This window comes from Ursus americanus, chromosome 32 (assembly GCF_024610735.1).
Source record: "Ursus americanus isolate L20-20 chromosome 32, mUrsAme1.1.p, whole genome shotgun sequence".
Classification (NCBI taxonomy): domain Eukaryota; kingdom Metazoa; phylum Chordata; class Mammalia; order Carnivora; family Ursidae; genus Ursus; species Ursus americanus.
This window is the reverse complement of record NC_142158.1, coordinates 15,772,802-15,797,758: the sequence shown is the minus strand read 5'-3', so window position 1 is coordinate 15,797,758 and position 24,957 is coordinate 15,772,802. Positions and strand designations below refer to the sequence as shown.

Here is a 24,957-nt window from a genome sequence, read left to right as displayed (position 1 = left end):
TGCTGCCAAATGGAGCACTAGAAGACATTTCTGATGATCACTTAGCACCCCCTCGATTAAAACAAAGACACCAGCTCAACACTGAGTGTTTGCTTCTCCTCCTACCCTTTCTTGTCCACATGAACCTGCCCCTCCCCCCCAGCATAATTTTTCTCTCTCTCTCTCTGTGTTTCTCTCTCAAAGAGAGAGGTAGTGATAATTCACCAACACTGGACTTCAGGTCAATTTCAGTTGCTCGTTTGAATTCCTAACAAACTTAGCAGTGGCATTGGGAAATCATGGATCATTACAATCTGAGTGGAAATCCCCAGGTCAAGGGTAATAACTTTTCTTCGGTTTAAAAGCTAATGTTGCCCTTAAGACAATTCTGAAATATGTTTGAAAGCTGTTCCCATCAATGTTTTTTGGAAAGAATTTAGGCTTCTTGCAATGGACTGCCTGTCGATAGCTTAAGCACCTCTACCATGCCATTCACCAAAGATACACAGCAGAAGTTGCTGCTGCAAACATACTTCCCAGTGGTGAGGACCCTGTGGGCCAGAGGGCCACTCTGATCGGGTGGTGGCTGTGAGGACAGACACTTTCCAAGTACTTTCTGTGATAAGACCTAATGCTTATTGAGACCTGCTACCTTATAGGCTCTATGCTTAGCACGTCACGTATACTATTTCATTCACCCTACATGGCAACACCATGAATTGTGCACTGTTATCCCCACTTTACAGCTGAAGAAACTGAGACACGGAAAGTTTCATTAACTTGCTCACAGGCACCCAGGTGGGAAGAAGTGAAACCAGGATTTGAAGTAGGGCACACTGACCTTGGAAGTCACACTCTTGACCACCGTGTGAAGATATTATGCCTCACTTTGCTTTGATGGCCACACTTCTTTAGAAGCCAACATTGAACTGCAGGCCGGCAGCCTCACCAAAACAACAGAAAGCAATTTGAGAGCCATCAAAATCATCCAGCAGCTTGCAGACATTTCCTCTGTCACCCTCTTTCTCGTAACATCCCCACAATGATATCACTGATGACAGACAACAGAACAACAGCAGTGCTAAGACGAGGGCTGGATTTTTCTGCTTGGCCCTTGACCCCAGGGCTTCTAGGCCCAGTACATTCTCTCCGAGCTCCTGAGCCAGTCTTCACCTTCGAAGTTACAACCAGAATGATAGAGCCAGAGATGTTCACACTAATGCCACTAAAGAGCCAAAAAACGATGTGAAAACTCTTTTCATGTCACGACTATGGTAGGAGAGGATGTCATCAGGCCTTCAGTGAAGTAATCATTGTTTCCCAAAACAGAAGAGAAAAGTTTCCCAGCACTTCAAGTAAATTCATTGGCAAGAAGGCCTCAGGGTTTGAGGACAGCCTTGAAGACAAGTGGCTATGCTTCATTTATCCCCTATTAGGACTTTTCCAAATCCTTCTAACAAGATTTCCTCTGACTCTTGGAAGGTGGTCAGAGAAGGGGAATAGGCAGAATATCGTGGACAAAAGTTCTTATCTCTTTGAAGACAAGAAGACAAGTATACAAAGGGTTGGTGCCCGAGTAGACGGCCAGAAGGAGACATTTCCTCCAATCACCTGCAGCTATACTTCTGCTCCAGGAGCTCACAGTCTATAAAACATTCATATCCCGAGCAGGTCATGTTTCAAAGAAATCTACTTTTGTTGAAGGTAAGAGAGAGAGGCTAATTTTATTCTGTGTTGGCATATGGTTTATTTCGGACGCCAAGACATACTGCGTTCATTTGTAGTAGCCCCAAATGCCACGAACGTTCTGGAGGAGAATGGTGGCGATGGCTTAGTGATCACAGAGGCACCTCCCCCAATCAGAAAATGTGAAACAATTCAAGCTGAATAATTAATATGTAATAATTCAGACTTGCTTGGCATGCAGAAAATGCCAAGGAGGCCATCAGATTTGACCTTAAACTTCAGCCATTTGGTAAACAAGTGTTCTGTGAGGTGTCATTTAATTTTCATACAGTTTGAGGATGGCGTTTCTATTCGGAGGGCACCTGAGTAAATGATTAGCCAAAACAACTCCTTTTGGCCAAATGAGTCAACTCTGCAATAAACAACCTGGCAGCTTTTTCTTTCTTTTCTTTTTTTTTTTTTCAAAGTTAAGGTTTTTTTTTAAAGCATAGCAACCTTTTCCTCACTTTTATGAAACGCTGCCCTATGTTTCCAGGCAGAAAAGCAAAAACTTTCAAAAGGTCATGTGATGTCAACTCAGCAATGTAGAAATAAGAAGAAAACCAACTAACAAGCAAAAAGGATGTATCTGATAACGATCTTTGGCAGCATATCTTAAAGCAGAAAATATAAATATGCATACATATACATGCAGTGCTAAGAGGATTTCACCTTGAAACTTCATAGCTGTAATTCCATAATAAAGACCACTTGTTTGTTTGGGGCTAGATTAGCCGTTGAGCTGGGTTATAAAGAAATCAAATCCTGTTTCATTATTGGAGGCATTGTCAGTATCCTCCCTGAGTACAAGTTTGAGCAGATGTAGTAAGAGGCAAATACAGCCTTTTCCTTGTCCCAGGCCAGAGGAGTTAGGGCACACAAACACAGACTGGGATCCTGAGGTTCTCCCATGAGGCTCTGGGGGAGAATATATCCTCCCCTCCCCACAGGATCATGGCCTGTCCCCCACTGGGGACATTGAATTCTTCTGGCTTCTGTCAAGCAATGCTCCTCAACTGGGGGTGATATACTCCCCAAGGGACTTTTGGAAATGTCTGGAGATATTTTTGGTTGTCCTACTGGGAGCTCTAATGGCACCAGATAAACAAAGCACATCAAAGAGGCATTACAAAGTCTCAAGAAATTAAGTAATCATGGGAACCATAGCTTACAAAAGGTAAGCCAGGATCTGAGTGCTAAACCTAAACAGGGCGACTGGCTGATAAAATAAAAGACTTAAATAAGACTTAGGGACTCTTGGGGCACCTGGGTGGCACAGTGGTTAAGCGCCTGCCTTCGGCTCAGGGCGTGATCCCGGCGTTATGGGATCGAGCCCCACGTCAGGCTCCTCCACTATGAGCCTGCTTCTTCCTCTCCCACTCCGCCTGCTTGTGTTCCCTCTCTTGCTGGCTATCTCTGTTAAATAAATAAATAAAATCTTAAAAAAAAAAAAAGACTTAGGGACTCTTAACATAGTGATCAAAATGTCTAAGACACAATGAAAATTCCCGGCCACACCAAGAACCAGGAAAAGCACAACTTGAATGAAAAAAGGTAATCAACTGACACCAACACAGAGATGAAACAGATGTTGGAATTATCTGACAAAGATCCTAAGGAGTTATTGTAAAAATGCTTTAATGAACGATTACAAATTCTCCTGAAACAAAAGAAAAATAGAAGATATCAACAAAGAAATAGAAATTATTAAAAAGAACCAACTTGAAATGATAGAGCTGAAAGATACAATAACAGAAACTAAAAAAACAAAACAACACACCTCACTGGTTGGGCTCGATTATGGAATGGATATAACAGAGGATAGAATCGATGAACTTCAGGACGAATTAATGGAATTTATTCAATATGAAAAACAGGAAATAGACTGGAAAAAGTATAAACAAAGCCTCAGGGAACTGTGGGACAATAACAAAATCCCAAAATTCATATCATTGGAGTCCCAGAAGGAGAATGGAAAAAGTTGGAATAAAAGAGTGTTCAAAAAAAAAATAATGGCTGAAAATTTCTCAAGTTTGGTGGGAGACATTTATAAATTGAACAGTCTCCAAAGATGATAAGCCCAAAGACATCCATGCCACAGCACATCATGATTACACTTCTAAAAACTAGAGAACAAGGTCATCAAAGCAACCAGAGAGAAACAACGCATCAACCATAAGGGAACACAAATTCAAATAAAAACAGATTTCTCACCTGAAACCATGAAGTCCAGAGAGAAGTTGTACATTTTTCAAGTGCTGAAAGACAAAAACTGTCAACAGTAAATTCTATATCTTACAAAAGTTTTCAAGAATGAAAGGGGAATAAAGATTCTCAGATGAAGGAAAACTTAAAGAATCTTGCTGCTAGCAGAGTTGTCTTTAAAAAAGTAGCTAAAGGAAAAATCAGTTGACCCTTGAAAAACACCAGTTTGAACTTCCTAGACCAACTTAAATGTGGATTTTTTTTTTTTTTTTTTTACTTTGACAGCAAAAGCCACAGAGTGTTTACTTACAACTGCGTACCTGAGTTTCCACAGGATCAGATCAAAAGGTGACTGGTGCAGAGGCCCCACCTGCGGCCCCCTGAGTACTCAGGGAGGCCTACCAAGGCTGTCAGCAGCCCCTGGGGGTCCTAGGTCCATGCAGATCTGCATTTCCCTGTGCGTCAACAGGGTGGTTCAGTCCAGTACTTGGGACTGGCAGGAGGCTAGGCTGAACAAAGGAACAGCCCAGAAGGTAAGGACCACATTGTGTAGGGAGTCTGAGCCCCTGATGCCTCGGCCCTCTATGTTTTATGCACTAGTCTCTGGAAGCTGCTCTGGGGCCGCTGGGAGCTTCAGATCCCTGCTGGGCTGGCCATGGATCCCTTCCCATGTGATGCCCTGGCTCTGCGGCCTCCTGGAACCTCAGGCATCACTGGTAGCCATGGTTGCCAGGGACTACAGGCTGGTGGCATACTTCTGGGTAGACGGGGCAACTGTACTGTACCTCCAGACTTCTCTTGCTGCCTGTGGGCCCAGCAACAGCTGATGCTGCTGAGCTGAGGCCAGCAGGTAGAGGAGCATGGCCATCGTGGGCCAGGCCTACCACCGCTGCTGCCCCTGGGCTGGCCCGGCCTAAATATACATGGCACTTTTTCAATAAATATATGACTAATACTATAAATGCACTTTCTCTTCCTTATGATTTTCTTAAAAACTTTTTTTTTTCTCTAGCTTGCTTTATTGGAAGAGCACCGTGGATAATACATATACGTAAAACTTGCTAGTCGACAGTTATGTTGTTGGTAAGGCTTCCCAGTCAATAGTAAGTTATCAGGAGTTAAGATTCTAGAGTATCACGTGGTACATGCAGACTGGGTGGGGACTGGCATTCCTAACCTCAGCATTGTTCAAGGGTCATCTGTAACACACACTGAGAGAAGACGATAAAAGAAGGAAACTTGAATCATTGGGAAGAATGAAAGACCAATGTAAAGGGCAAAAGTGTGGTACATACAATAGACTAACACTTCTCACGAGCTTTGTAAATCATATTTAATGAGTAGAACAAAAATTACAACACTATCTGATCTTCAAGACTATGATATTTAGAAGTGGGAAAAGTAAAGGGACTAAAGCGGAAGCAAAGAGTCCGCACTTCATTTGAAATGGTAAAATGTTCATGCGAATAGACTCTAGTAAGTCACATATGTATATTGTCACGCCCCGAGCAATCACTAAGAAAACAATACAAACAGATACACTCAAAACCACTATAATTCAATCAAGATGCAATACTTAAAAAGTACTCAATTAATACATTGGAAAACAAGAAAGGAGGAACAGAGGTACAGGAAATAGAGGAGACAAAGAATAACAAATAATTACATGGTAGACAACTATCTTAAATGTAAATGGTCTAAATATCCCAATTAAAGGGCAAGATTGAAAAAAAAATGAGACAGAGATCGGCACAATGAATTTAAAAACAACAAACCCCCACAAACCATCTATGCTATTTACAAGAAATTCACTTTAATTTCAACAAAATAGATAGATTGGCAGAAAAAGATTTAAAAATATGTACTATATAAGCATCAATTTTAAAAAGAAGGAATAGTAATGTTAATATCAGGTGAGGAAGACTTTATCTAAGCAAAGAAACTAGAAGCAAAGAAAGACATCACATAATGATCAAAGGATTACTCACCAGGAAGACATAGCAATCCCAAGGACGTGTGTACCAAACAAGAGTCTCAAATGCATACAGCAAAACCTGATCAAGCTGAAAAGAGAAATACACAAATCCATAATTATTGTTGGGGATGCCAATACCCCCTTTCAGTAAATGATCTAATTATTAGATAGGAAATCAGCAAATCCAAGTGGAGTTCATGTAGCTGACTATATATGACTCATACGTATTTCTATAGTGACTGCCAAAACAAGACAACCAGAGCTTAACTGCTGATCTTCTTATGGTGACTTTCCCAGGGGAGCAGAAATTCACATGAGAATTTAAAAAGATTGAAACTAAAATGTGCCGATTGGTCAGCACTGAATATGTTTCTCAATTGTGCCGATTGATTCAGGACATAAGAATCTGTTGGAAATATCGGAGTTCTCTTATGAAAAACTTAAGCATGTCTGATTAACATGATATTTGCAAAAAACGTGACATCTGACATGGAGGCTGAAAAGGGTATTTCTAGGAAGACAGTTTTTCTTTAATAACATCATCAGACCTCACATAATCAAGTGACACACAAACTAATTCAAGCAAGAGAAATTCACCTGAAAATTCTAGAACTTGGGGACAAAACAAAACAATTCAAGAAACAGTGAGAGCTCACTGGTCTGATTAGGAGCCTTGTATTCTAGTCACTGCTCCCCCATGAATAGCCCTGTGATTTGGAGTAAGTCCCTTAACCTCTCGGGGCTTCAATTTTCCCCTCTGAAAGATGAAAAGGTTGAATTAATTGACCTCAAACGGTTCTTTCCTGCTCTGAACTTTTACAACAATGTGTCAATTTCGTGCTGGTAAACAGGAAGAGTTCTTTGGCCTCTTGACTGAAAATGGATCTTCAAAAAACTGCCAAAGGAGAACTTTGCTCCTCTGAGTGAATCTGAGAAGAGCAGCACAGAACACTGCATTCCACTGTGAAAACCAACCCCCAGAGCCAAGAGTAAGGCAAGTTTGAATGAGGTTTCCCAGCTCAATGGCAAAGTGGTAGGCCAGGAATGTTCTCATAGACCAACAAAGATAGAGTCCTCTGCCTTTCAGAGTTGGCTTGGTCTGGTGGCTGGAAACCCACACATGTTCTCCCCAAAGAGACTTAAGAAGGGGCCTTCAATGCACGTTCTAGTTTTTAAAAAGTAGGGTAGTCACAGTGACCTCTGAGAAAAGCAAATGTTCTGAGGTGTGGCATAAACAACCCAATGGGTGAAACGGTTCATTCTAGTTCATAGCTGCATGTACAGCAAATGGACAGTCTCCTAGGGAGGCAAAATCCACTGAAAATAAGAGCCTATTTTCCCTGCACCTTGGCTCTAATTGGACATCCCACGCACATTGAATTATTTCCAGAATCACTTACCTTTCACTGGGGAGTGGTCCTTTAGAAGTCAGTGAGGCGATACTGAGTCAGAGGCAGCAGGGCTTTTAGGGAAATACAAATAGCTCTGGGTGAAGAGGATGGGAATAATCAGGAAACCCAAGGGTTAGAGACCTCCTAGGTCACTATGGAGAATACCACAATATCAGAATGGATCCTTGCAAACAGATCTTTACCAGAATCTAGAATTTCCCTACAACCATGAATAGATCTGAGGTCCCAGAGGTGGTATCAGAGTCCCCTGGAGGAGCTCAGTGTCCAGTTGGCTACACCAGTTAGGGTTTCAGCAGGAAAAGGTAGCCCACTCGGAGGGGAATTTAATGACGGGACTCTTCACTGAAACATGGGCAAAAGTTAAGGGAGCCTATAAGGTGTGTGGAGGTATACTGGCTTTAAAGATTTTATTTATTTATTTTTGAGGGGGAGAGAGAGAGAGAGAGCGAGAACAAGCAGGGGGGAGGGGCAGAGGGAGAAGCAGACTCACCACTGAGCAGCGAGCCCAATGCGGGGCTCCATCCTGCCTAAACTCAAGAAGGTGAAGTCTACCTACCTCACCCGTAACCTCAAGAATTCTGAGCTCAGCTATCCTGATTTCCTTCACACCACTGTGCTGCCTGTAGCCAACACCATGGAGCGTCTTCCAACACCTGTGCTCTAGTTGGCTCCATGGTATGGGTGGGAGTTGGTGTGTATCTCTGGGCTTGGGGCTTCTCTCCAGTGCCTTCAGAAGCCAGCCTTGGTCAATTGCTCCCGTAGCTCCATAGATGTCCTGGCTTTAGGAAGCAAGACAATCACCACTCTAGGTACCCCAAGTCCCATTTCATACTTGAGGTAACTAATGTCCCAATGAGGCTGATGTCTGACCAGCCCAAGGTCACACAGTAGACTCGAGTCCAGATTGAGCCTCTGCTTTTTGTACCTCCTCATTTTGTGACTGGCCTAGGAATGAGTTATAATCTCTCCTAGACAAAACCGTTGTCCATTCTGGTGACCATGGCTATTTTGTTTAGTGAGATCATGTTAATCCTTATCTTCTCCCACGTGGCATCTGGAGTTTCTGATGATTCACTCAATGCATTTATCTTGAAGTCAATCTTCTGTATATTTAGAATGTCAGAAAATGTGCAAGATAATTTAGGTTCCATTAGTAGGTTACGCATACCTCTATTATAGTACTTATCACATCATGCTATAATTTTTTTGTTTAGATTTCTGTCTCTGCCACTTGACTGTGAGTTCCTCCAGGGCCTGAACTATATCTTACTCATCTTAGTGTTCCAGCTCCTCCCAAGAAATCAGCAGCTGAACACTTTGAACATAGTAAGTTTTTCATGAGTGAGCTGGCTTTATAGTAAAGCTCAGTAGACAAGTATGCCTGATATATAGATATTTGTCTATTCAACAGACATTTATTAAGTTTTTACTATGTGTCCAGCACTATGTTAAGCTCTAAGAATCCAAAAACACCATCTCTGAAACTAGGGAGGTAACAGTTCATAAAAGAGATTCATTTCTAATTGTTATGGACTAAATATTTTGTTTCTCCAAAATGTATATGTTGAAATCTTAACACTTAAAGTGATGGTATTAGGAGGTGCGGTCCTAAGGAGGTGATTGGACCACAAGGGTGGAGCCCTCATGAATGGAATTATTGCCCTTACATGGGAGTCCCCAGAGGGATCCCTCATCCCTTCCCACAGGTGAAGATGTAGCAAGAAGATGACTGTCAATGAACTGGGAAGAAGCACTCAGACTCTGAGTCTGCTGGAACCTTGATCTTAGACTTCCCAGACTCCAGAACTGTAAGCAATAAGTTTTTGTCATTTATAAGCTACCTAGTCTATGGTATTTTTGTCATAGCACCCTGAATGGACTAAGATGGTAATAATCATCATGCAATTTGCAGAGATGCACAGGGAATTAAGGAAGACTAGGGGGGGATATGTAACATGGTTTGGTTGAGGAGATGTTCAAGGAAGAGTTCCTAGAGAACTGCTGAGCTGCACTTTAGAGGATGGTTATGAGACATCTAGTCAAAGACATGTTGAGAGGAGGCCATCAAGGAGAGGAGGTGGTAGGAGCAGAGCACTAGCATGTGACCTAGCCAAGTGCAGTTGGAGGAAATCAAATATGAAACCACAGATGAGGCTGGAGAGAGTACCAAAGCCAGAAGGGACAGTTTATAAAAAGTCATGAAACTTGGATGTTCTCCTGTAGGTGATACTGATGCAGTAAAGGGATTTAAAACAGGGAGGAATACGCTAGATTGGCTTTTTGGTTAGACTCACTTCCTGACCTAGGGAAGAATGGAGTTGGGGCTAAGACTAGAATCTGGAAAACCCATTAGAAAATAGTACCAACTGGGAAGAGATTGGGAAGACTTAAACTAGGGCAGTTGTAGACAGAATGGAAAAAGGAGGAATGACATGTGTTTGATTTGGGAGATGAAGTTGGAAGGACTTGGGCAGTGAGGGAGACAGAGGAAGACAAAGAAGACTCCCAGGACAATGGGGCCATCCCCCCAAGACAGAGGATAGAGACAAAAGGTCAGGTTTGGGGCGAACTAGTGAGTTCATTTTCGACATCTTGAGTTTGAGGTGCATCTGACTCATTCAGGAAATATGCAACAAGGAGTCAAAACATGTTTGAAGCTTTGTGGGGATGGGGGAGGGCTTGGAATACAGATATAAAATTTGCGGTTATAGACTGGAAAGTCGTGGCAGAAACCAAGATAGTGGGCAGCATCTCTTGGGTGAGTATGTAGGGAGATGGACAGAGGGCTGAAGCAGCTCCCTGGGAAACGCGACCCCATAAGGAACTGGAAGAGAAAGAGGAGCTCACAAAAACGATTGAGAAGGACAGTCGAAGCTTGTTGGGAGTGTTGAGAGGACAGCTCTGCTCCCAGGTGGCTTCCTAGGGCCAGCTTCCCTGACCTCAGATCATCCCAAGTCTCACGCTGTTTTCCTCCACAGAAGCTACCATAATTATAATTAACACCTGATTGTATTATTATTTAATGTCCATCTCTCTTACTAAAATACAAATTCCATCAGGGCAGGGATTGGATCTCTCTTATTCCCCAGGGAATCCACAGAGCCTTGTAAGTACCTGGCAATTAGCAGTTGCTGAATCAGTAAGTATTTGTGAAATTAAAGATTGGTGTTCTACACTCCCAGAAGGGAAAGTTTCAAAGAACGTTACTTTGAATAGTCATCTGTTCCATTCAAAATGTGAAATATGCTTATTTTATATTTTTGGTATTTCCCATGAAATAAGTGTGCATTTCTGGCAGGTTTTTATTAAATTAGGGAACAATTCTCTTCTCCTCCTGGATATGACATGAGGCCTCCAGATACTTGGAGAGCGGAGAAAAGCAGGCTAACAGCAGATTTAGTATGTATTAGTGAGTAATATTGTGTAGCTAAGTGGTAACCCTGTCTTTATTCCCCAAAGCTCCACCTGGTCTCAGAGCAGGAAACAGATGGTCAAAGTGCTTCATGGAAACTTATCTGGTTATTCAACCACAGATACAAATTATGATGTGAACACGGTCACAAGGTAGAATTTCCTTTAGACAACATTTTTGTGGAAATTCTTAAAAGAAAATATATTACATTAAAAAAATTACATATTTTCTACATACAAATCCTGATAGATGATAGATAGATAGATAGATAGATAGATAGATAGATAGATAGATGTTATCATTGATTAAAATGCTAACAGTTGGATTCCAATATCAAACATTGAATAACGTACAGATACATATAAATAACTGTATCAATATATATATTTTTTTGGGGGGAAGGTCAGAAGGAGAGGGAGAGAAAGAATCTTAAGCAGGCTTCACACCAAGCACATAGCCTGATATGGGGCTTGATCACACGTCCCTGACATGATAACCTATACCAAAATCAAGAGTCGGATGCTTTACCTACGGGGCTACCCAGGAGCCCCAACTGTATCAATATTTATGAAAGGCTTCATCTATGAGCATTGAGGTTAATGCAAGAAAAAAAAAATCCAGATGTTAAAAGGCCGGTTTCCAGGTTGGATGTACATGTTCCAGAGATTTGGGTCTTCGTCTTCCTCTCTTTTCTCACTTTTGCCTCAAATCCTTACCCATCTGCAGACTTATGCTTGAGATTTTTGTATAAAGAGATAAAACCCCTAAATCTATAGTGACAATGTACCATGAAAACACCCCAGGAGACATAGCACAATAACTTATATGTGCACCAAGTTTCAAAACAGATCTGATCCCTTCCTGAGGGAATTTTCCCATGGGAGAGAGAGGAATAAAAGAGGTTCAGCAGGGGGTGGAGAAACATCGCAAAGGCAGTCGAGGGTATGCAATGCAAACGTTGCTTCTTTGTGGTCAGGCACACTGGGTAGAGTGCAGACAGCAGCTCTGCATCTTGCTACTTTTGGGCATCCTTTCAGCAGCCCCAGGTTCCTCAGAGTGAGGTTCGTAACAGTGCTTCCTTCATACTGGTGTTTAGAGTGTTAAACGAGCTCGTATGTGTAAAGCACTCAGAGCGAGGCCTGTCACATAATAAACACGGTGAAAGCTTGAGCTGCTCTACTTGCATTTTCAACCTAGGCCATGAAATTGTGCACAGAGTTTTATGTCATCATTTGTGAGATCATCCTTTCCCTGGTGAACACCTTCAATGAAGACCCTCTATTGCTGGCTCGGGTTTGCTCTCCCCACCCCCGCCACCATATACTGTTCTTGATGACTCTTAGGAGGTGGATTTGGCTGTGTTTTGTCCTCCATGTGTAGCCTGTAGTTCTTTCTCTCAGTACTTGTTAGCCCTGATTGAATCATTGAACAGCACCAGCTCCAGACTTACATAACAGCATTGGGAGCTTTTCCCTTGGGGATTTGTTCAGAACCCTCTGAGTCAGTTGCCCAGGGAAACAAGCTGGTGATGTCACAAGGTATCACACTTCTAGCGCTCTCTCAGGTGCCTTCTGCTGAGAGGGGCCCGGTTCTGCAAACTCTGCCCAGCTTAAGCACATTCTCTTCCCCTCTAAGGCAATGCAGAGACCCTCACTCTCTCCCAGCAATGTCTAAATTCAGGTATGTTGAGGTCACGGCTACAAACCTCTTCCCATGCTTCCTTGGCCACAGACTTCTTGCTATGCTTCTTTCTTCTCAGAGCACAGAAACATCCATGTAAATGATCTGGGGCAGCCCTGGGTAACCTTTGGTTCTCTAGGGTATAGATACAACACTAAAAAAAAAAAAAAAATTAAAATTAAAAAAAAGCCTTGGGGCTGCTCCTTGGGGGAGCAGTTTGTTGCAGATTTCGTAGGGCCCTAGAGACCTCAGGAGCAAGATTATAATATCCTTTCCCTTTCTACTGACCTCCCCTGTGCCATAAATATGCCCATAATCTCTCCTGTGTCGTCTATCAACCTGATCCTGTCTCTGATTCCAACTTCCTTGTTCCAGATAAAAAGGAAAGAACAGAGGATATGGCCCTGACAATATTGATTAGAGTTTATTGGTGTTTCATAATAAGGTCCCTTTACCGCCACCCAGCCAAATAGTGCAAAGTGCAGATCTTGCCTTCCGCCAGCTCCTCTTCAAAGCCTAAGCCTTGAAACTTAGGCAAATCTGGGGATTACTTATCATTATCTAAATGAAATCATCTGAAAACCAGCAATAATCCTGTCTCCCAAGTTTATCAGGGAAGGAGCCTATGAGAGGAGCAAAATTCAGTCTTGTTAGAGCTCCCAATCCCAGAGGGGTGTGTTTTACAGCTCTGGGGCATGCCTTATGACTTCGGCTGTGACCCACAGAAGGACACCAGAGGAAAGCTACCTGAGTCATTCACAGCTCCCTGGTCAGAGCTAGCCATGACGAAGACTTGTACCTGCGTATACCACTTCCTTGTTTTGATCTGGTATATTTTTCTCAATTATTACATCTCACAACAAGGAGGAGACCAGCGGAAATCCAAAATCTTTCTCGATGGCGGACAGTGGAAGTACTTGACATTCCTAAATCTGGTAAGTCCATATGACCATACCAGGAAGCAAGCTATTTGTCTATAGTACCAGTGTTTTTACACATATCACCTTTGAGTTTTATTAAATATAAAGTTCCATTCTTTGTCTTCCTTCTTCATTGTCTGTGAGTTTTGGCTTTCTTTTTGACTTGACAATTTGCTCTGAGAAACCCAATTCAGTAGTTATTGGTAGCTATATTTTGTGCTAATTGTTAAACACTCTTTTGAAAAGAATCATATCTTGGAGTTCTTCTCAGATGAGCTCAAATGGAAAGACTAAATTAATGGTTTCACCATGGGACTGACTACAAACACAAGCGGGATTTTGAACTTTGCTTGGGGAAATCTGTGAGGGAAGGCAGAGTGGCGTATGTTGCGTGGGAAGCACAATTTCCAATGGGGGAATGATGCCATTTTCCAGCACAGACTAACAGATTTATCTAAGAAAAGCAAACACATTTTGCCTTGTTCAGATCCCACTTCAATTTTTTATAGGCTCAGGCTCCATCTTAAAGGATGAATCACTCGACCAAATGGCAAATACACATTTTCAACAATTTACCAACCAATCCTATGACTCGATTCCTTCTTGTCTCTCTAGCCCAGCTGACCACATTCTGATGAATGAAATGTGAATGAATGGGAGAAAAATAGGTTTTTAAAAAATGTTTTGGGAGCATGTAAAAATATTAAAGTTAAAAGCTAAAAATAGTACATCCTTTGGGGATGTTCATTAATGTTTGAGATTTTTTAACTAAAATGTAGGGTGCCATAAAAACCTCTGATTTCAGAAACTGGGCAAAATATTCCAATCCTTGGGAATCACAATCCTAAACAGAGGTTATGCGTGGTCGGAAAAAGTGACACTCTGAAGTGTTAAGGAGAGGAAATTCAGAAGGTTCAAATCCAAGGGCCTGGAGGTTCTGCTTCCTCCTCTCTGGCCACTTGCTGGCTTTTGATTTTGGCTTGAAAGATTCGTCCTGGCAGCTCTCATGTACTTGAAATTATCAAGGTGACTCCTCTTTCAATCATAGAATTTTATGAAGCAAACACACAAATGAAAACCACTAAGAAATGCTTTTGTGGAGCTAGGATACTACAGTGAAAACCTCAGCTTTGAGTATGTATTGGCTTTTTATTAAAAATAGTCAACTAAAAGACATGGGGGTCTGTAGCTAGGATTGATGGTGAGATCTAATCCAAATTCCAGTATGGATATCCCACCTCACAGTAAGCATGGCTGAGAACAGACTTCTCACCTACTCCCACGAACCAGCTCCCTGACTTCTTCATTTTTAGTTCTATGCCCCAGAACCCTCATTTTTCCAAGAATGAAAAAAGCCACTTATCTTGTCAAAGACACTATTCTTTCCTGGTATTTCACTTCCTTGACGAATCAGCCACCAAATCTTACGTTTTACCTTTCCTTGGGTTCATTCCCTTCTTCCCCAATCTTACTCTCTCTCTAATTACAGGCTCTTATTAATTTGTACCTGGGTGATGAGATTATCTCTTCATTGCCCTCTTCTTAGCAATCTGTCCATCTACCTCTCAGATTCCAGATTCATCTTCCCAAAGCACTGGTTTGAGTTTGGTTTTGTTATAAACATCATGAGCCCGCTTGCACAGGGTGGTTCTGCTACTCAAGAAATCACAGGGGCTCCCTCCTACTTTATGGAACCAATTGCAAACTCCTGACTTAAGAACTCACCTGCCTACCCAGCCTTCAGGTCCCCCTCTCCCCAGAAAAGCTGGTCTTTTCTCCAGGAAGGCCTGCGTCTTCTCCAGCATTGGCCCCTAGGCTTCTTGCCATCACCATTCTGCCTGCGTTCATTCACACCATCTTTGGATGAAAGACTTACCTGCCTTTCTACCACTTCGGCGCTTTCATAGACCACCCAGAACCCCATGCTTTCCTTAGAATCTCTGCTGATCAACATCAACTCACATTTGTTTTTCCTTTCCCTGAGTTTTTACAGCATTTCTCAGTCTCTGCTTATTTATGTATAGTATTATTTTCTTATTTCCACCCACATGTGAGTCTTAACATTCCAATCAAACTGTAAATGGCTCTAAAACGGGAGTTCTGTCTCCTAACATTCTATGATTCTACACTGTATCTGTTATAGGGCCTGGCACAGAGTGCCCCCAGAAGAAAAGTCAAGAGACTTGGTACGTTGACTACACTTGATCTTCAGTGTTTTCTGCCTTCCTGAGCAATATTATCTCTTCTGACATCTTTTGGCTCTTGAAATGAGCAGAGAGGGGCTTGCTTACCTGTGGCTGTCTCCCGTCCGGGCTCGGTGAGGTGTCATCTTGAAAGTATGACTTAATGCAAACTTTTCTAATTGGTGAAGGTGGGTTGACTGGGTTTCAGAGGACCAATTTAAAGATAGATTCCAAATATGTTACTCAAGGTGAGATCCTGGGCCTTAACATTTCTCACTCTTGAGGCCTCACGGGCTGATTTATTACTTGTGTTTCCTAATGATTAATTGGTGCTAACAAATGACTAATTAATGATTAGCTAATGGTTGTGTTTATAAGGGCACAGAAGTCTCATAATTTGCTGTAATACTCTTAAGTTTATTTTATGTAAGCTTTACTCTTAAGTTTATTTTATGTAAGCTTGTTGAAGTCGGTACCCTTTCCTGCTTTCCAGGAAATTTACCCCCCTCCCTTTAAACAGCTTTAATTTTTACTTGGCTGAATATCAGTTATGCCTCATTTCAAGAGCACAGTCCACCTTAGTGCAGGTCAACATTTGGAGCAACCCCATTTTCTTCTTGAAGCATCCCACAGCATTCAAAGGGAAGACAGGATTGGTGGCAGGGTGTGGTGTGGGAGGGGTGCCACGGAGAGTTGGTTACAGTGACCAATTCCTGCCCAAGGAGAGTAAAGAAAAGAGAGGGGAGATATGAGTTTTTGCCTAACGAGGGAGTACACTTACCCCAGGGAAGAGGTGGCCAATTCTCTGTTGGGAGAGAGAGGCTGTATAGCCGCATCGTTCTAAGCATGAGTTCGACTGTCTTGAGTCTCTGGGATGGCACCTCGACTCTACCACTTCCAGGGTCTGTGATCCTGGGCTAGGTATTTCTTTGTGTTTTGCATTTCCAAATCTGCCAAATAGAAATAAAAGGAGTGTCTCATCAGAGAATGACCATGAGGGATGCTTGACTTAACATGCAGGCAGCTCTCAGAATGCTGTACATGCTGGACGATGAAGAGAGAAGATAGGAGAGTGGTGATGAGCTTCTAGTCATCTCATCTTTGAGTGGAGGTCATGCAGAAGGCAAGGCGATTTAGTGGGACATGGGTCACCTCACAGCACCATGGTTGGTGGGTTGTGGATCTAGGTATGGGTGACCCACTGGCCTCACTGCAGGGTGCATGCTTCAGCTTCCCAGCCAGAGGATGGCCACTGTGGACCCACCTTTAGCTGTACAGGTACAGTTTCAGGCACTGGGGCTGTCCCGGGAGTAGAGTTGGCAGGCTCCAGCAGAGAGCAGTGAGTCGTGCTGAATAGGGAGGCCCCTGGAGCTGGGTGTGGAGACCTGGCAGTGCTGTAGACATCCTCAGGGTGCTCGTGTCAGCTCAGGCTTCTAGTGCCTGGGACTTCCACAAATGTTGTAACCCCTCCTCTCTATCCACTCCGTTTCCATCCAGGGACTGCCCCTGACCTTAAGCTGGGAGGTGGGGGATAGAGGGGACTTTTAGCTACAATTTAACCTGCTGGCTTTATACAGTGCGTTGGTTTTTCCTCTTTTTAAAAATAAAATTCCTCCTGAGACATCATGCCACATAACTGGGATCTCCAGGGGAGATTCTGGGTGGCCCCCACCCCCCTTACCCAACAGAGACATGACCTTTCCCTCCATTTATCATGAAGCTGCCCAAGCCTCCCGCAGCTCTGACCTCATTCTCCTCAAGCTGTCACCCTGACAACAGCAACTTCATCACATGGGTCCTCCAAGATCGCAAAGCAGGGCCAGGGGAAGAGAAATCCTTGAGGACCTTCCATCAGTCCAAACACCAAAGCAGCTCACAAACAATGAGAAGACAGGGATCCATTTATGTTACAGGACCCACTTGGGGCCAACTTTTAATTTCCATCATCAGGCTAATACATTCATCTGTGGAACTCAACGAAGTCAGAAATACACTTAACTCTCTATTCACAAAAATGCTTAAGGTCACTGTTTTCAGCTCTCAGATAGCTTAAAGGAAGACAAGCGATGGTAGGAAATTGTCACCACCAGCACCCAAAATAAAATAGCTGTAACTTAACTGGGCAACCATGACGTTCTGGTAGGTTCTTTACACACCATATAGAGGTCAGTGATTGAAGACCCAGCTTCTGGAGTCAGGCTGCCTGGGAGGGAATGCTGGCTCTGCTGTTCCCTTGCTGTGTGATCTTGAGTGAGTTATCTAACATCCCTCAGCCTCAGTATCCTCATATGGAGTGGATCCCATCGTGTGGCCCCCAGATCCCTCCATGTTCCCAGCATCACGGTACTCATTCCCCAGCTCCCAGGAGGAGTGTTGGTGGCTGATGACTCCCAGCTGAGGTCCTGCCCCAGAAAGCCCTTAGCAGAAGGGAATTGCCTAGACACGGCTCAGGGCCCTCCCTGGGGTTGCTGCATCCAATGAGTAGTTGATTTGGGGTAGAAAGGCCAGGCTCTAGGACAACTCTGAAGTGCCAGCTCAGCTCCAGAAGCCTTTGGGGACCAGCTGACTCCATGCAAGTGCCTTGCCTTTCATCTTTTCCTACTGCTCTGTCCTGTTCCCCCCACCCCCTTCCCTCCCTCTCACAGTTGTTCTGAGAGCACTCCTCAATGAACAATCTGCAGGCAGATCTAAGAATCTGGTTCTGTTTCCCAAGGAACCTGACCTATATGATGTAAAATAGTAAACATATAGAAAGGGTTCCTCCTCCTCTTTCTCCTCTCTTCTTCCCAATAAAGACACCGGAGCACAGAGCCTGCCCTAGGCTTTACTATGTCTAATACAGTTTCTGAGTTTCTGGCACCTTAACAGGCACTCTGTGAATGTTGGTTGCACAAATAAATGACCAGCACATGGGTCTACCTGGTCCGAGGCACTTTCTAGGGAACCCCACCCCACCTGTAAGGGAGCCTACCCACAGCCGACCCATCCTGCCGTTACTCTGAAGCCAGTGGTCAGAAGCTATGGAAACCTGGCTGAGCATTCTTAGAATTCTTCTTTCAACCTGTCCTTCAGTGTTCTCTTGGTTTCTTCTCTTTTTTTTTTCCACTCCTCTTCATGCCAGCTTATGTTCTTCATATCATTTCTTCTCTGTTTTTTATCTCAGTTTTTTCCTTAAGCTAAATGCTCATGAATGATGCTTGAAACGGTCTATTACATATGCAGTGCAGATCTGTTTTAGCAAAAGCTTCCTCTACCTGCCCCCAAACACCACTACCTCCATTACCACCGTTCTAGAAAATACTCACCACAGTTAGTCTCCATGTGTTCTTTTATTCTGGAATAGTTTCCCACTGCAAGTCTTGCATCATTTTGAAGGCAAGACCTAAGAAAGTCCCAGCCTGTTCAAGTCAGGCACAGAGCTGGGCTGGGCGTTGGATGACTTGACTCATCCAATAAGATATGTAATGTCTTGTTCAGGAAACTTGTGGAATCTCCCTCTCTGGAATTATTTTTTAAATAGAAGAAATTCTCATTTCCTGAGATAGTTGAAGAAGGTTCTGGCTTAAAGGCAAAGAAATTAACTTGATGACTTAGAAAGGCGAAGTTTCCATCATTTCAAGATTTTTGTGAATCTTGTGAAGCCACGTGAATGTAAAAACAAAATTTCCTTAAGCTGTGGTTTCGTAAATTGCACTACTTATAAAAAATGGAATTCAGCCTTCCCAGGTGGTAAATTTGTTAGCGAGCAGCAAAAACGGAAGCCAGCTCACAAACTTAGACCAGCAACATTTCAGAAAAAGGCACGAGGAACAAACTTAGAAAAGAATTGATAGAAGAGATAAACCACAGAGTTGTAGCTCTGAAATAAACCCTGATCGAGGTATCATCGGGTCTGCTTCCCTGGGCAGCCCAAATAGTTGAGAAATGTAAATGACAGCCATTTTGTTGTGAGATTCTTCAAAGGAGGCCAGTTGTTGCCATCTTGTTTTATTGCTACTGTGTTGGTCTGCTCGGACTGCCATAGCAAAGTACCACAGCCTGGGTGGCTTAAACAACAGAAATTTATTTTCTCATGGTTCCAGAGGCTAATGGTCCAAGATCAAGGCATCAGCGGGTCAGTTTCTCCTGAGGCCCCTCCTTAGCCTGCAGATGCCACATTTTTCTCCCTGTGTCGTCACATGGTCCTGCCTCATGCTGCATGTGGTCTGTGTCCTAGTCTCCTGTTCTCAGAAAGACACCAGTCATATTGGATTAGGACCCACCCTTACTGACCTCGTTTTCACTTATTTACTTCTTTAAGGGCCCTATCTCTAAATACAACCACAGAGGGTTATAACTTCAACATAAGAATTTTGGGGTGGGGGGCACAATTCAATCCCTGATAGTTGCCCTTTTCTCCCTTGACTGTTCTTTCTGCACTCGTTTTAAAATATTTCATTGTATTGTCTTTGGGGAATGATCAGACCCTTGTCGCATTGGGTGAGCTGATACCAACCTGTCCTGGAGGCCTTTCAAGAAGCTTCCCCATTGAATGAGCTCATGGCACCCCCCTCTCCTTGCCCTCCAGCTCTGATGTGTGGCTCCTCTCTGCCCTAGTTCTGGCTTATTTATTTCTCTTGGCAACACCCTGGCGCCTCCCTCCTGAGTTCCTTTGTGAGGGCTCCACAAATATCCCTTGTTGATACAGATGATGGCATGTCAATGCAGATTGAGATCAGTGGGGACAAGGCTGATCCACACACACAGTTGGCATATACGTATGAGTGGGGGTGGGGAGTGGGGGGCGGGGTGGGGGACGTGGAGAGGTAATTGGCAAGTTTGCGGTGTGGAGAAAAGTTTTATTGATGAAGGAGAAGCCAGGGAGGCTCTGAGTCATGTGTTCTTTTCTCCCAATCCAATTTCCACATTTTTGACTGGGAAGAGCCAGAGAAAGTTAGGACGAGTTTGACTCATGGTGACTCCAGGAAGCTCTTGCTAAGGAAAGCGGTCACATGGACTTCACATGCTGGGTGGAGGCTGCCTCTCCCCAAAGAGGGAAAACCTGGCAGACTCTCAGTGCTCAGTATGTGATTAATTGCTCCGTTGATGGAAGAGCGCGGGCCTCCTCGCTGGGACCCAGGCTCCATGCTGCCTCCCTAACTGAAGCCGCTGCCTGCTGTGTCCTGAACAGCTGGAAGTGAAACCAAGGGTGAGGTGAGAGCTGTTCGGGGGGTGGGGGTGGGAAGACTGGAAGAGGAGGCGACTTCCTCTAACATCCATGTGCAAAAGACTGCTCCAAATTCTACAGACCAAGGGCTCAATGTCAAAAGCAGATGACAAGTATTGGAGTGACCACCTCTTCATGACATTTTAAACTGTTTCCCACCCCTCTCCGGAGCCACTCTTCTGGCTCAAAACTTCCTCCTCCCTTTAGGGACCGTGGGACTCTTGGTTTTCTACCATCTGATCATTCTTTGCTACTTTGCTGCCTCTTACTCCTCGTGCTCCACGGTTGAGGGCATTGCCCCCGCATCACTTTCCACTTTGCTCTCTCTCTCTCCAAGCTCATCCCACCGGAGGGTTTGCTCCCTGGATCTCCACTGTCCCACCTGTCTTGGGAAGGCCAGATCCAAAGGTCCAAATGGAAGTTCCTCTAGGCAAGTGGTTCTCAACCTTAGCTGTCCCAGTTAGAATCACTTGGGAGAATTTTTAGAAATCCTGAAGTCCAGGCCATACCTCTTAGGAAATTAGAATCTCTGGGGGGATAGGTTGAAAATCAGGCATCAGTATTTTTCACAGTCATTTTTAAATCTCCCACCTGGAGACAGTTGTCTTTCTTCTGACCTCCCATAGTGCTTTACCTAAACTGTTCGTAGGACAGTTTTTTTTTTTTTTTTTTTAAGTCTGATTCAAGAATTAGACTCTGGGTTTTGAATCTGCATTTACCCACCATGAGACTTGAGGCAAGTTTGTTCATGTCTCTATGTCTCAGTTTCCTTATCTGTAATACGTGTTGGGAGAGAGCATAATAATAGGACTTATCTCATCAGGTGGTTATGAGAAATTAGAAACCTAGATCAGAGCCTGGCACATAACGAGAAATCAATGGGAGTCCATTATTATAGCTTTGAGTAGTAAGTAGGAATTTTCAGTGATAAATTTATGTCTAATCCAGTGAGCATTTCCAGAACTTTAGTAAGGATCACCTGGAGAGTTAGTTAACAAGTTCCTAGACCCCACTCCCAGAGATTCTGATTCCATAGTCCGGGGTGGGGCGGAGGGCCTGCATTTCTCACAAGCTTTTGGGTGACACCAGTGTTGCTGGTCTGAGGACCCAGCTGGCGTATTGCTGGCCTAATTCACCTCTGGATCCTCCCTCACCCACCCCTTCAGGCTAAAGAGTGGGAGGAGGCCAGCTCTGCTAGAACTTCTTTTTCCTAGAGTTCAGACCTCAGATGTCATTCCCCAACAGCCAACCTGATCCATCCTGAGAGCAATGCCCTAGGTTCCACACCTTGCCTGACTCATACTCTCGGAGTGGCGTCCTGATTGCCCCTTTGGTACCAACCTAGAGCTTTCATGGAATAGGATGGGATCTAATGCAAGCACAATCAAAACCAACCCCAACTCTGTATTGTGACCCACGAGACCTTCAATCAGAAGCCACATGTTTGTGCAAAACAGTAAGAAAGGGCAAAGTTTGCCCTTAGCTGGTCTTATTTCCCTGAAATGCACCCTACTTCTCTTTGACCTCACCTCCAGGACCTCATGGTATTTAGTGAGGCACCAGAGGCCCCGGTCTGCTCTATCCCTGTGGATTTAAATCACTTCCTTAGCCAGATTTTCTTTGTGAGGCCTTCAGGTACCCCCTTTCAATCAGAGAAGGACATCAGCTTCTCCCTCAGGTAACCAAGACGCCATTTTGTGCCTCTCCCTCAGGAGAGCACAGAGCTCCTTTGTGGTGCTCTTGACCCTGATTCCGGCTTCTTTAATGAGATTGCAGCACCTGGCATTTAACATATTTTTTTTTCTTCCTGGGAAGAGGCCAGAATATGTCCACCATTGTGTCTGGCTCTTTGCTCTTGTGCTGTTAATTTGGTTTTGCCCACCTCCATGCAGCTAAGGTATCTCTCATTACATTCTCCTTTTAAGCTGACTCTTTATTTTGTTTCCATTTTAGCTCGAGTCCATTACACTAAATACTGTACACATTATTATCCCCTAAACGACTTTACTCAATCAGTTTTAGTGAGCAAGGTCAGGGCCCACTGAGCTGGAAGACCAGCCCTTGAATTGGCTCTCAACCAACACAGCCAACAGCCCCCTCCTTCTCGAATCACCATTGCTCCCAGAGGGATGGAGCTCTACGTCAGTGAAGAATGTATTAATTAAAGCAAATGAAAATGCCCTCATTTGTTGTAATGAATTCAGCTCTTGCAGGCCATTTTCTACGGGGTCGCCTGCCTGGAAGACGTGCTAAAAAGAATTAAGGGGGAAAAAGACATTAAGTTCATGACCACCTTCAGAGACCTGCTTTTTACCACGCTGGCTTTTCCGATCTCCACAGTAAGTCACAAAGATGTGTTAGTAATATAATACACATGTCCATTTGGATGAACAACACTTCTCCTGGGCAGCGAGGCTGTTTAGGTGCCTATTATTATGGACCAGAGCAAGTGCATTTGCATGAATGTCTTATTTGAGGATTGCATCGTGTTGCCCAGTGTCATCATGAAAGAAGGCTCATTACTGACCAGAATTATCACCGCCTTCTTATCTTTGCTAATGTTTGATTCAAGATCCTTGTGGATGTCTAATGGGGAAGTTGGAAGGATCTTTCTTAATCAAGCTACAACTAAGCTAGCCTCGGCTCCACCGGAGTCCTGGGAATGCAGGGTGCTGGGGAGACAGATGACTTATTTTCCCTTTTATACATCTTGTTTCACTTGCTACAATGAACATATGTTACTTCTGCAAGTGGAAACCATAAAAAAAGAGGGGGGAGAGGGGTATGAGAACTTCAGAATTGGCTCTTGGAAAAGACAATTGGGGGGAGAGCGAGACAGTCTGTCCAAAATATCTAGTGTGGGGTGCACAGTGAGTGCCTCATTCATTTTGTTGAATGAATGGACACTGGAAAGCAGCCCGACATATGCCAGCGACAGTGAGCGTATTTGCTGATACTGCCCACGTTTCGATGACATTGCTTCTGTTTTCATTCATTGGTTAGAATGGAAACAAACTGAGATCAAGCCTGCCGGCTGCCCAGCAGGGCCTATGCTTAGAAATGACTGCCTCCCTCTGCCTGTCATTGTCCTGCATCCTATAGTGTTGAGACTTCAGACTTAGATGCAAAATGAAACTGCTCAAACACTGATGAGTTCTCAGGTAACACAGCAAGTCCTGGCATTCCAGTTTTACTTCGCAGGATACTTCCTCCTCCACCCCCATAAATCTAAAGGCCAGGTTTTTAGTAGCAATGGAGTTTATTCATTTTTTTTAAGGCTTAGAAATGGAGCCTTTGGAATTCAAGAAGATAGGAGGATTGAAAAATTAATGGTTATTTTCTCCCCATCTCTACACTGACTTTGTAACACAGAGGACAGACTCTTTGACAAGACAGCCAAGGGGCATGAGAGGTTGAGGATCGTTCCAAAGCTCTGAGCAAGGGGGAGATACAATCCTCATTAACTAGCTTGGGAATTATCCTGGGCATTTGTCACTTCTGCCCTCTCCCAGTCTCCCTCGTCCCCTTGCCATGCCTACTTGGGGGTGGAACCACCCCATGTGCTTGATCTCAGTACCCCCAGGGAAAGCTTAGACTAGAGAGGTCATTGGTTCCAATAAAATGACTTAATGGTCTGTGAATCCTGTTTATCTATATCCTCCCTGTGTGCCACGAGGACAAATAATTGATCCCCAATTCTCTGGAATCCCCAGAGAGTGGACATAGCAATTCAACAGTCAGGAAGTTTGTCTTCATTTTACATTTCTATTAGGTGTCTGTAGGATATCTTTAAAACGGGTATCTATTTTTATTTCGTCATGTTTTCTTGGTTGACTTAGAAAGCTCTGATGGAAAACAAACTTAATGATGCTATTTTTGTATTTTATTTTCCAGTTTGTATTTTTGTCATTCTGGATCCTTTTTCTCTACGATCGAGAGCTTGTTTACCCTAAGGCCCTAGACGGTATCTTTCCAGTATGGTTGAATCATGCAATGGTGAGTAAAGGGCAAATTCAGTGACTAGGGAAAGGCGTCAGCCTCTGTATTGGGAACTCCGAAGTGCCTTGTTTATGTTTCCAAACTTCTCAGTCCCCATCATCCTATTCACTCCTTTTCCATCCCATCACTGTTTATTTAAAGAGCACTGTGAGGGGGCGCCTGGGTGGCTCACTCAGTTGAGTGTCCGGCTCTTGATTTCCGCTCAGGTCATGATCTAAGGGTTGTGAGATCGAGCCCTGTGTTAGGCTCCACGCTCAGCAG

The 24,957-nt window shown here is 43.7% G+C and overlaps 1 protein-coding gene across 1 annotated transcript in view; it reads left to right on the top strand.

Annotated features, from left to right (window-relative positions):
• Positions 1-12,890: 12,890 nt before the first annotated feature.
• The window catches only part of ADTRP (androgen dependent TFPI regulating protein), a 65,913-nt gene continuing 53,846 nt past the window's right edge, over positions 12,891-24,957 (top strand). Inside the window, exons 1-3 of the mRNA XM_045811514.2 lie at positions 12,891-13,323; positions 22,902-23,036; positions 24,592-24,693. Coding sequence (XP_045667470.2) covers positions 13,084-13,323; positions 22,902-23,036; positions 24,592-24,693 — 477 coding nt within the window. The 5' untranslated portion in view covers positions 12,891-13,083. The remainder of the gene's footprint in view (positions 13,324-22,901; positions 23,037-24,591; positions 24,694-24,957) is intronic.